The sequence below is a fragment of the Lissotriton helveticus genome, chromosome 3_1, assembly GCF_964261635.1.
Source record: "Lissotriton helveticus chromosome 3_1, aLisHel1.1, whole genome shotgun sequence".
Taxonomy (NCBI): Eukaryota; Metazoa; Chordata; class Amphibia; order Caudata; family Salamandridae; genus Lissotriton; species Lissotriton helveticus.
Window position 1 is genome coordinate 1,467,907,396 of NC_136061.1, and position 12,783 is coordinate 1,467,920,178.

Sequence of the window (12,783 nt, forward strand, 5' to 3'; positions counted from 1 at the left end):
TAAAAATCCAGGGCTCAATGTACCTTATGTAGTATGCATTTTAACAGTCTTAATTGCTCCAAGTCAGCATTTGTAACCATTACAAAGCTTTTTATATGATAAACCCCCTTTAAGAGTCGGAATATTTTGATCATTATCTGTTGTAGGCGTTCCTTCCAAATTTTACAAATCCTAAAAGTATGTAGTAATGCATTCAATGAAATGTAGGCAGGGCCGGACTGGAACCCAAAACCGGCCCTGGCAAAGTGCTCGGGTGGCCCCCCCAACCCCCGGGGTGCCACCGAGCTCTTTACCGGGGCCGGTTGTCGGCCGATTTTTTTACAGGGCCGATTTTTTTACAGGGCCGATTTTACAGTTATGCTGCAAAAACGGCCCTGTAACAAAATCGGCCCCAGGGGCCCAAAACCGACCCCCACCCATGCGGCACACCGGGGGATTGCCCGGTGCCCGCTACGGCCAGTCCGGGCCTGAGTGTAGGCAGTGACCCAGGGGGCCAAGGCCAACTTCTAAACAAGCTTGTATTTATTGTATTGATAGCAATCACAGACAAGTTGGTCTGCTAACCCCAGAAAGCCACCAGACCTGTGAAGGCCTCCAATTGTAATATGTCACAATATGTCACCAACCTCATTAAAATCCAGGAGGCATGTCGGGTCCCGAATTACGACAAATCAACATTTTAAGAATTGACCTATTAGCACATAGGTTGGTTCTTAAAATTATTCACAGGTCGCAAAAACACTGGATGCAATTGGTGACCAATATTTGGCAATCAGTTAATAGTACATTTGGTTGAAAGATACTACACCCAACTTGACCTGTGAGGGGAGGGATGGGGATCCAATAGAATCAAAACATTTAATGGATGTGCTTTGTGGGCATGAAAAATGGACATGCCTAAGGTTTGATTTCGTTCACTGATCACACAAATTGTTTAACAGAATTACACTGTTTTGTGCCTTTAAAAAGGCAATTGATGTGGTAAGAGGTAAATTCATTAGTTTAAAACTGTTTTATTCCTTAATCACAGACAGCTCTGGACTGGATTCAGAAGTTATGAAAGCAAACAGATATGGCTTTGTTGGATGCCTTTCATCAGTCCTCTATAATCAGTATGCTCCTCTGAAAGCAGCCCTAAAGCATCCTACCAATTCTCCAGTGACGGTCAAAGGTGCACTCTCTGAATCTAGCTGCGGATCTATCTCTGAAGCTACTTTGGAAGCAGTGACCACAATCTATTCCTTATCAGGTAAGTTCCCTTTCATCAAAGTAAAATAGTCTATGTAAGAAAATGCCCCTTTTTGTATGGTCACCCCTACTTTTTCAATGGAGGCTGGCAGTTATTTTGACTTGCACACTAGGGCACTGCAAACCTGGCCCAGTGCATGTGCTCTGACCCCTTAAGCATGTCAAAATTCACTACACTCTTGATTTGATTTTGATTTAAATTTGCAAAGTGCAACAGTTACCCAAAGTCATCAAGGCGCAGTAAACGGCTGCCTGGAGAAACCCTGCTGTGCCTATAGATGATCAGAGAGGTAGTGTATACGGAGTAAACCAGGTCTTGAGTACCTTTCTGAAAGACATCAGCTGAGGAATAGCCCAAGGGTTTGTGGCAGGGAGTTCCAGAGTCTGCTTGTAGCAGTTGAGAATGCTCTGTCACCCCCATTTCTTTATTTTGGTTTTCGGCATCATGAGCTGGTTTTGATGCACTGGGAGGTACCAACCAAACATTCTGGCACATGCATCAATGTAGGCTTTTGCGATTCCTTAATTGCGTTTATTAGGGAATCGCTATTAAGGAATCAGAAAAGTCTATGCATGTAGGAATCGCTATAAAAATTGCGAAACCTAAACATTCCTTAATTGCTACTCGCAAATTGCTAGTCGCAATTAAGGAATGCTGACCCATTCATTCCTATGTGCCTACAGGCCCATAGGAATGAATTGGAGATTGCATGAGCAATTTGCGAGTACCAGTAGGTACTCGCAAATTGCTCATGCAATTTCAAGGCTGCAAGGGTGTCAAAATGACACCCCATTGCACCCCTGAAATTGATCTGTGCACATATGTTGCACACACACATGCCCTTCGCAACATGGAACTTTGAAAAATGCACAAAAGTGCATTTTTCAAATTTTTTGCAAATTACCATGAAGTTCAACTTCATGGTAATTTGCTATTCCTATTAGCGAAATCGCTAATTTTTTAACTTTAATGCATTGCATTTAAGGAATCTCAATTTGGGATTCCTTAAATGCAATCACAATTTAAGGAATCACAATTTAGAGATTCTTTAAATTGCGATTTTTGCATTTGGGATGATGCATCCCAAATGCAAAGATACCGGTCGCAAAGGGGCGGATTCTGAGAATCTGCCCGTTTGCAACCGGTTTTTCCTTTGATGCATGTGCCTGATAGTTTGTATTCTTAGTGGGCAGGGAAAATAAAGGGCCTTATGCACAATGCATAGCGATTTAAACATCATGCACTTTCTAATAGGAAACCGTTGTAAGGCCTCTAGTCCCTGGGCGGCAGACTGGCTCCTAGGGATGTCTAGAATTAGTCTGGCTAGCCACTTTTACCACATGAAGACTGTACTGAGTGCTCTTATTAGAGTCTAGGTAAAGTGTGTTTCACTAATCCAGTTTGAACATACCTAGGTCAAGTGTGACCTGCTTACGAGCTGACTGCTGAATAAGCAGAAAGATTTTTATAAGCATCCTGATGATCCAGATGCAGGTTGCTATCGTGCGATTTGCCTGGGCATTAAAGTTTATTTCAGTGTCTAAGAGGGCTCCAAAGTTCTTATCCTTCTTTCTGGGGGCTGGGCAAGTTCATAGTTATTCTGGCAACCCTTTACTGTTCCAGCTGGATGATCCTGCGCCAAAAAGCAGCACCTCAGTTTTTTCCCCATTAAGTTTTAGATAGTTTTGGCCCATCCAGTCTGCCAGTGCCGACATGCGTCGTGAGACATTATGTGCTATGGAGCATAAATGTTTGGGGATTGACACAATCATTTTATTTTTGTCAGCAAATGACACTACCTTCATCACAAATGCTTGAAATATTACCATAAGGGGGGCATATGATTGGCATATTTAACTTACGTTTAAGTCCCTAGGGTATGGTACGTTAAAGTGTACTAGTGGACAGCAGCACATAGTTTACCACAATTAAAGTGAAAATGCAATGCATGTCTCTAGGTCTGCTCTTGCAGAATGGATAAGCAAATTTTAAATTGCTAATCGACCTGTCAAAATAAACCTTGTGCCTGGTTCTAAAGCTTCCATTTAATAAGGGTGCACAGTATGTAAAAAGTAAGACATGTATATTTTATGTTTCACATTGTAGTGAAAAACCTTCAAAATCAATATTCACTGGAGCAAGGCTGGCTCTCCTACAGGAACCACTGAGTTAAATACAGAAAGTTATACTGCTGAGCTTCAGTTTGGGAGGCGTTAGTAATTTAAAATCCAACTTAATGGTCAACTCAGATTTTATATGACTCTTTTTGAAAATGATTCTTTTAGAAAGTTATAATTTTCCTGCCTGAGCCAAATGTGCCTTTTTGTCAGTGTTCAGTGTCATCTGACTGTTGACAACTCCCCTGTAATTATATTTAGATTGCTCCCAGACATTGGACAAAGGGGTGGGGGTGGGGAGATGTGTTTCCTCCCTGAGCAGTATGGCCTGGGTTCTGTGCCAAGCTCCTTTGTACCCTGACTTGGATTTAGCTTAAAGTTTGACTTACTGATGACTTGTTGACAACTACATACTTAGGCCTTATATCCTACCCTCTCGATTTCACGGTGAGCCTCAAATGTTACCCTTGTCCCAGCCTAGATCGACGAATGCCCATGGTTGCCATACGGTGCTTTTTAGTGCTATTTTTATTTACAACTTTAGAAAATCATATCTCCGGTTCCCCTTATTGAATTCTTTTGTCATTCTGGTGTCATTTTGTTCATTAAAATATTCTCTATTTTTTTCAATTGGATAGGGATTTTTATTGTGACTTTTAAATTGTAAAAGTACTCTGAAAAACGTTCCTCATTTTCTTAAGTTAAAACTATCTGCTCTGTGCCACAGCTACCTGGGTTTTAGCTCAAGTTTAAATGACAGAAAATTGCATAGTCAGTAGATATCTACAATATGGATACTAAGCAGTATATATGATAATAAACTGATTCTGTATTAAAGCAGAAGGAATCTCAGGAATTGAAAATAAAATACTAAGTTGTACAGGGAGGCCTCACCTCCCCCCGGGAGTAATGCTTCATCATTAGCCTGCCACACTTGCCAGAGAAAATACTAGTGATGGATGGGGCCCCATATTAACAAGCAGTACTTGCTTTGAAATAGTGGCAATGTGGAATCCTAAATAAGGGATATAAATTGCAGGCCCTTTCTGAAGTTACCTCTTTATTCTTGGAAGGATGTACATTGATTAAAAACAAATGATGATGCTTTTGGGTGTTAATTACCCCTGCTTCTCTTGTAGGGGATTCCCATATATAGTCATAGGCGTTGAATAGTCCTGCCTGCCTGCGGGGGACCCGGAGCACTTTTTCCAATATATCTTCTTAAGTGCTGAAGTTTGCCTTTTTTCAGGAAGGCCTTGAAAATACACTTACAAAAAAGTCATAATGAAGCTATAAGGATAAGGCTATAGTCGTAAACATTATTCATCTTGAAGGGGCAAAAGGAGAGACTCCAAGGAAATATGCACTTAATGCATAAATAATTTTGCAAGGTCACAGTAAAAGATCATTCACAAACCCTTTTCTCATGAGAGATACAGAGAAGAAGAAGTGCAGGGCAATGTAGCCCATAGGCTGCCATTATAGGTAAAGAAAAAGGAGACCGTGTCCTTCAGAACAGTGTGACCTCCAATATCCATCATGCTCAGCCAGAGGCAGTTACCTCAGTTCTTTGTTCCAGCTTCTGCTGACAGGACCCTCGGAGCATTGAACTTGACCTATTTAGGTTTTCTCTTCAAAATATAACTTTAAATGTCAGTGTTTTTGCTTCACTCAATGTTTTTTTGTCCCTCTCTATTGAGTAAACTATTTTCCTGAAAGGGAAAGGTGTTTTTTCTGTTTAAAATGCGTTCTCTTTTTGACAAATGTCCTCTTTGTGATAGGTAAAAGGCCAAAACAGACCTCCACAAGGTCTGTTTTATCTGTCTACCATCTTTTCAACCTTCCTGCCTCCTATGACATCTGCAAGACTTTCTCCAGATAAACCATGCGTGACAGGGAGAAAATTTGCCTTCAGGGAAGGGAAGAACGTAGAAGACAGCAAGAAGTCAGTGGGACCTCCGAGCAAGGGGGAGGTAATAATTCCATCAGAGCTCTTCCCTGAGCCTCCAGTGGTTGTAGTAGGTCTGAGAGGTGCCTTCAGAAAGAAAACACTATCGTCCTGGTTGACGTCGAGGCAGTTGACGTTAGAGGAGGTACGGTGCCGACATGCTCACCGTCAATGACTGGTTCAACGCTATATAAATGTTGATGCTCAACGTCAAGACACACTCGAGTGACGTTGAGACCTGCTTAACACTGCCAACTAATGTCAAGAGATGCATCAAAGTTGAGGGACTCCGACTCACCAGCACCGAGAGGTAGGTGTTTGACGAAGAGAACCAAAGGCGAACGAGAGTGGTCGATGTTGAGAAGCCAGTTGGCATCAAGATCAAGTCTACTTCGACAGGGGTTGACATCAAGAAGCCGGTAAACTTCAAAAGCGAGTCGATGATGACGGAGGTCGCCCTCGAGAAGGCCATCAATGTTGAGGAGACCTCAGAAACCCACCAAAAGAAGGAGAATCTATCCCTCATCTGATTCTCGCTCCAGGTATCCATCTCTTGTAGAGGTACCCTTTTTTCCATTACCAGTATCTTCTCCTTCTGGCTCACCAGCTCCGACAGCTCTTACACCTCTGGCACTACCAACCTCTCCTCCTCCGGTGGCCCCACAGACTCCAATTTTTCCACCACCAGCTCTACCAGCACCATTCATTCCACCTCCTGCGATGCTGCAGGTGCCTATCACTCCAGTTCCTCGGAGACCGTGCTCGAGGATATGCCATCACTCTCGCCATGTTCACCATTCATTTGGGCATTCTCCTACTAGATCACAACACTCTTGTTTGCATCGCAAATCTCACCACAGATCAAGATCACGTTTCCACCATCATAGTCATGGGGAAATGGCCTCTTCCACCCGGGACTATCCTCCTACCTTTTCGGACTCACCTTGATCTCAGTCCTCATCAATTGATGACATCAACACCTTTCAGGAGGCTCTGGATGGAGCCACAGCTACATTAAATAGACCAATGGTGGTTCCCACTCCAACGCCATTGCTGATCTTTGAAACAGTTCACCAAAGCACAGTGTTGAGACCTGTGCTCCCATTAGTCCCCGGACTTCTTGAAACATCCATGGAATTGTTCCTCACTCTGGCTGAGGTAAAGTCGGCACCCTCCAGAAGAAATAGTGCCCTCCGGAGAAAGATCCACTCTTTCTGCACACAAACCTTCTACCAGATTCAGTGATGATATTATTTGCCCGTAAATATCATGCCACGTCTCCATCTGCTACTATTTCTCTCCCAAATAAGGAGAGTAAGAGGTTGGACTCGTCGGGCCGCAAGGTCTGCAGCACAGTGGCTACGTCCATGAAAGCGGCCAGTACAACAGGCCTCCTTGGGTGATATGATTGAGCCTTGTGGGATTTCATCCCCCAATTCGCAGATCACTTTCACAAGAACACGGGGAGGATTTTCTGGAAATTGCCCAGGAGGGACCCATGGTCTCTAAACAAATCATCAGTGTGGTGTTGGATTCCTTGATTCTAGCCGCCCACAGTTACTGACACAGGGTCTCCTTACACAGACATGCATGGCTCTGACTGACATCACTGAAGCTTGATGCTCAGTTGCATCTTCAGAGCTTGCCTTTTTGAGTTCTACTCTGTTAGGCCTCCTTGCCGATGACGAAATGATGAGGATCAAGATGCAAATGGACACTTTGAAGCTTTGAAAGGGCTAGAGAAATCAAAAGAACAGCAGTATTTGTTCTAGCTCAACCACCTCAGTTTCCCTTCTCAAAGGTTCTGGGAGATCGCAACCGTATCAAAGGATCTACCAGCCTCAGCCCAAGCAGCAGAGGGAGCGTACTACACAGCAAGCTAACCGGGGAGGGAGGGTACAACAACCTATGGCATCAAAACCCTAAATCCTCTCTTCTTCCTCTTTTGTTACCCATTCCAGTAGGGGAAAGCATTGTAAATTACTTGGCAGAGTGGCAACTCAAAACAACCAAGGCCTGGGTCTTGAAAATTGTCAAAAATGGCTATTGTCTCAGATGTACTGCCCCACCACATTCCATTCCACTGAAGTCATCCACATCCCACCTCAACCTTCTAAAGGAGGAAGTCAACAATCTGTGTTACAAGAAAGCAGTGGAATCTGTCCCTCAAACCAACGAGGTCAGGGTATTTACTCCAGGTACTTTCTCGTACCAAAGAAGGACATGCAAGAGTTCAGGCCCATTCTCGACCTCAGGATCGCAAACAAATGGATATGATAAAGTTCAGGATGCTGGTGTTTCCCCAAATATACACAACAGGGGGAATGGCTTTGCTCCATAGACATGGTTGCATCAAACAGGGGCAGCCCCATTACCCGAACCGGGAACAAATTGAAAACTATTGTACTAACAAAGGTTCAAGACCATAATTATCCAAATAATAAAATAGCTAATGTAAATAATAATTCAATAAAAAAGTGATTTATACTAAAAAAAATTACAAAAGACAAATCATGGGAAATTAGAAAAAAAGAAATTGCTGATACCTGTGCAGAATTAAAGAATATGTATAACTTTTACTAGAACCATAATGTAAAAAGACAATCCACTCTTCAAATAATGGTGCTCACAAAGTTAAACAGAAAACAATGTAAAAAAAACAATTACTAGTGTAAATAAAAGAACCGTGGCAGAGGCAAATAAATTAACAAAAGACTGAAAGGACAAGACACAAAACCAGGAGAGGCAATTAATGCATCCTCTTGAATTGGTGCCAAAACTAAGCATCGACTGCTTTTCAACCAAAATAAAGTAGTATGGTCATCATCAGGAAATACAATACAATTGATAGAGCATCCAACGGAGAATTTTGTTCAAAATCACATTCAGAAATATATAGACCTATGAGTATTTAGCCCATAGCAAATTACATCCAGTATGTTCCAAATGAAAACAGAGTCTAGTCATAAAAGTACTGGGAGAAAAAAGGGGGGGAAGGAATCAGAACAAATCTCAACATTCACTTAAATACCGGTGCTGACTCAAAAACCAGCCCAGAACAAGTATTAATATCGTCCTAGAGCTACGGGCCTGCATCAGTTTCGGATGCCATACAAGGACCTGCACAACACTTATTTTCAAATTCCCATCACAAAGTCCCATCGTAAATTCCTCAGATTCATTATGGGACAAAATCACTACCAATATGCGGTTCTACTATTTGGTCTCAAGTCAGTACCCAGCATGGGCGGTTCCTTAATTAGGGCTACAGGGCTACGCCCGCTTTAATTCCTGCCTGAATTGCCACCTCATATTTTTTTATTACATGTTTAATGCACTTAATCTTCATAGAGTATAATCTTCGAGCTGCACAAAGGTCAGTAAAAGCCAGGCTCTTTAAATAGGCACATGTGCTACATGGCCTATGCTGGCCGTCACAGGTTTTACAGGGCTTTCTTGATTTCAGCCCTGGCCCCTGTTGGCTTACAACACTGTGAGGCACTGCCCCCAATGACGCACTGCAGCCTCGCTAACTGGAAACAACCTTGGTGCTTTAAGCTTAGGCCCTGGATTTCAAAGGCTACTTGTTAATCAGCAAGGCTGCACTGTGTACACCCTACCCAATTCCTAACTTGTCACAGGGTGGAGTGGAAAGTTAAGAAGCTTCTATGGTCCCACCCCATTCTGGGAGGAGTTGGGAAAGATTGAGGTGTACTGAGGCTGGCTGTCCACGATGTGATCTGCAGCACACGTGACTCATGGGTTAAGCAATCAACAGCTTTAAATTAAGAACAGCTGCCAGTTAAATTGTCGGACAAGTTTCATGTGGTCACTTGGCCGGGGATAAACAGGGAGGGGGTCTAGAACAGGGTTTGCACACCGGGATCATTCAGGTGCTGAGCACTGGCAATGAAAAAAGAAAAATGGCCCTTCAAATGTCCCCAAACAGGCCCCCATTTCTTATTCTTCACTCACCATCTGAAACAACAACGCATGTCACTCAGTTAAAAGTCAGTATGTGACAGGCAAGGCCTAGCTCACTTTTGCCTGTACTCTACCCAACATTTACTTTAACAGTCGAGAGCGAATTCTCAAGATTCTTTTTTAACTCACCAGATGCCCACCATTCCTTTATTTTGTGTGTGTTTAGCTGCAAGTGAACAAGCTTATGCGCTTTATGAAGTGTGAGTGCTTCTAATTTTTCAACCCACAAGACTTCCACTGCAGTGGTGTTGCTCATTCACCTTTTGAACTCACACTCCTACTTCCAGCACCTATACACCAACTTGCCCTCTAGGATTCCTGTCATTTTTTCTGTCATCAGTGGGCAATGAAGGACTTCTGATGCGCCACCTTTTTATTTTCAAACGTCTCTTTCTAGAATAGTTATATTTGTGTTTAGTTTTTCTAAATTGATTTGAAAATGAAAAAAGATGTGTCATCTCTCATGCACATTGTTGAATAACTTATGTGGTATAATGTTTCTGCTGGCAGCAGATCATCAGAAGATTTGCATGTTATGTTTAATGAACTTTCATATCAAGGGCCCGATTCTGATCTCACTAGGAAAGCCCTCCTTACGACTCGGATCCAGAGGGCTTTCCGAGCGAGAAATGCTCCGGGAGTCCGAACGAGCGAGTACGATGCTGCCATATGCTTACGGTCTCGGTTCGCTCGGACTCCCATTGAACTCTATGGGAGCCTGTGTACAGACGCATACACAGGTTCTCATAGCAGAAAAGGGGTGGGTGGGGAAAAGCGTACACCCTGTGGAGGGTACCCCATGATGCCTGTCACACTGTGTATGCTGGATCGGGGGCCCATGGACACACCACTGTGACAGATTAGGAGGGCCCCGGGTGAAGGGCGGCCTGCTACGGCCCTCCGAAGTACGCTTCTGACAGCTGTTTTGTCTCACTGAGACTGAGCTAAAGCAGCTGTCAGAATCATACATCAAACTCGCTCGGTCGGAATTCGGCTCCATAGCATGGCACAATTTGGCTACAAACGAGTCTTACAGACAGGTTTGGGTTCCGGAAACTGTTTGGTCGGCACGTACGCGATCTTGGCATCGTACTTGGTCGTTCGGACCTGTGAACGATTCACTTGTAAACAAGGGCTACAAATCAGCTCCTCGAAAGCCAAATCCGATTCCTAAAATGTAAAACATAAGATGAGATTGTCTTTTCACATGCAATAAATGGTGCGTATGTGCTACTGATATCTGCATTTGTGAGGCCCTGAAAATTATTGCAAATTTGAGTATGTGGGACATATCCATGTTGCATCACATGCCACATTAATTAATATTCTCTTACTTTGCTCTATGTTAGGATAGGCCCCATGAATTAGCTTATTGTCGCACTGTGTAGGTAAGAAAAAGGTTTCTAGATGGGTGTTCCTTGTCAGGAATGGTCTCGCACCCTGCCTGCATATTCACTTCGTCAAATGATCTAACCCTACCGCTGAACCTATTGCCTGTCACAAACTCTCTGGATGATGCTTTTCCGAAGTGAGGGTTCTGTTTTGAAACACATTTTTTAATATGGGATGCTATGCCCAATTGTCTCATTATACCAATTCACGGGCGCATTCCTCTGTATACTGGGAGGTTAACTTTTCTTAACACACATGTGCATTGTGGTCACTGGTGGGAAATTTACTCTTCAAATTGCCAGGCAGTGAAATGAAATATTCCATGCTGTTGTATTTCTTCCCTTTCGGAGTGTATTACGTGGATGTGTACGTATATACATATATGTAACTTACTCAAGAAGCATGTTAGATCTTTCCTCAAATCACCAAGACTTTATCATTATATACCACAGTTTCTGGATTGTATTGCAGGAATGAATGCGTTCACCATATCTGTGTTATGTAATATTTTATGATGATCATATATCTTCAACTCTGAAGTATATTTAAAGGATGTATGTGCATTCTTTTTCTACAGCGTATTCAATTATTCTTCAAATTGCCAGATAGGTACTATGCCATATTATTGCCTCTGGGGTAAATGTAAGGAGTGTATGTGCATCTTACTCCTGCTACTTATTTGATCCTTTCTTGAAGCCTATTGATTAGGATGAGCTTGCTTTTTCTCTGTTCATTAATGTATACAATAAATGTGCTCTCACTTAGAGGAGTATTGCACTCTTACTCCATGCATTGACCATGATGAGAAATGATACACACTGCTTATGAAAATATGTGGTCATCTATGATACCATAATAAAGATATTCCTAATTGCAAGCAGGTTCATGTTCAAAGTAAGTGGTATGTAGGTACCATTGCCTCTGTGCACTGCATCATGGTGGTTATAATTGTATCATGTCCGATTCACCGCAGCGTCGTAGCAATGAGATTTCATTTGACAGGCTCTTTTTTATGAGTTCCTAGGTGATATGCTCATCTTTGTTCTATATTGAGGAAACCTTGTATAATATTCCTGTTTGTACTTTAAAATAATTGCTCAAGTACAACCTAACCAATATTGTTCTCGGTATGTTTCTTCTTTAAGTAATGGTTAGTTATTCTGGAAGCACTTCTTTTGCACCTATTGTACTACTTTGCTCATGAATCCTATGCACATCTTACGCAATCTCATCCTTATGTATCAGAGCCTACGTGGACATGTGATCATGTAGATTATATTCTTGCTGTTACAGTTAGTGTAACTCTGTAAAATTTACTGACAATCTGTGCCAATGTCTACTTCCATAGGTGCAATTATAAACTGCCACACAGACTATCTGGTGGATGGATAGTGTCCAGTTACAAGTGGTAGGTTGTATAAGGTGTAATGAGTAGAAAATGTTGGTGATCTAATTTTGGAATGGACCAATATATCTATAATGATCATTGCTCATTCAAAAGAAGACTCAAGTAATTTCCTATGTTTTGCAATATATACCAACCTGTCAGCAACCCGAATTGTGCCAAGCTGGCATCTTAACGAGTGGTTTCCTGACTGGGGATGCAGAAATAACACCCAGGAGACCTACACCAACCATAGCAGGAAGGTGTCCTATCATTTAGCAAGGACAAGGATTCACTATAACATAGCACTTAGTCTGCAAGGTTGACAGGTAGAGAAATAACTGCAGAGTTGCACAAATTTGCAAAGAAAGGAATAAATGAACACCTAGTGATATTTTTATTTGGTATAATCAAATGTAGGCTATCCCATTAAGGAGTAACCACATCAGAGTCCCAAATGGCACAATTCAACTAGACTCTCAAGTTGTTGAACTATAAATACAAAAGCATGAACAGGGGAGTAGAACAACAGCTCTGTCCACCTTCTGGTTTTTGGATAATAACCATAATTTTATGATCAAAGACAAACTTAAAATGAAGGATATAAAGGTAAATACAATCATGGAGGGTGCATTATTACACCCAGCATGCCAGAACATTGACGTCTTCGCTTTGCTTCAAAGAACCTTGAGAGTTTGAGTAAGGGGTA

The 12,783-nt window shown here is 42.3% G+C and overlaps 1 protein-coding gene across 1 annotated transcript in view; it reads left to right on the forward strand.

Moving 5' to 3' along the window:
* The window catches only part of LOC144824267 (contactin-associated protein-like 5), a 1,441,011-nt gene that overhangs the window by 1,408,198 nt on the left and 20,030 nt on the right, over positions 1-12,783 (forward strand). The window contains exon 23 of the mRNA XM_078683402.1: positions 1,031-1,249. Within this exon, the coding sequence (XP_078539528.1) occupies positions 1,031-1,249 (219 nt within the window). The remainder of the gene's footprint in view (positions 1-1,030; positions 1,250-12,783) is intronic.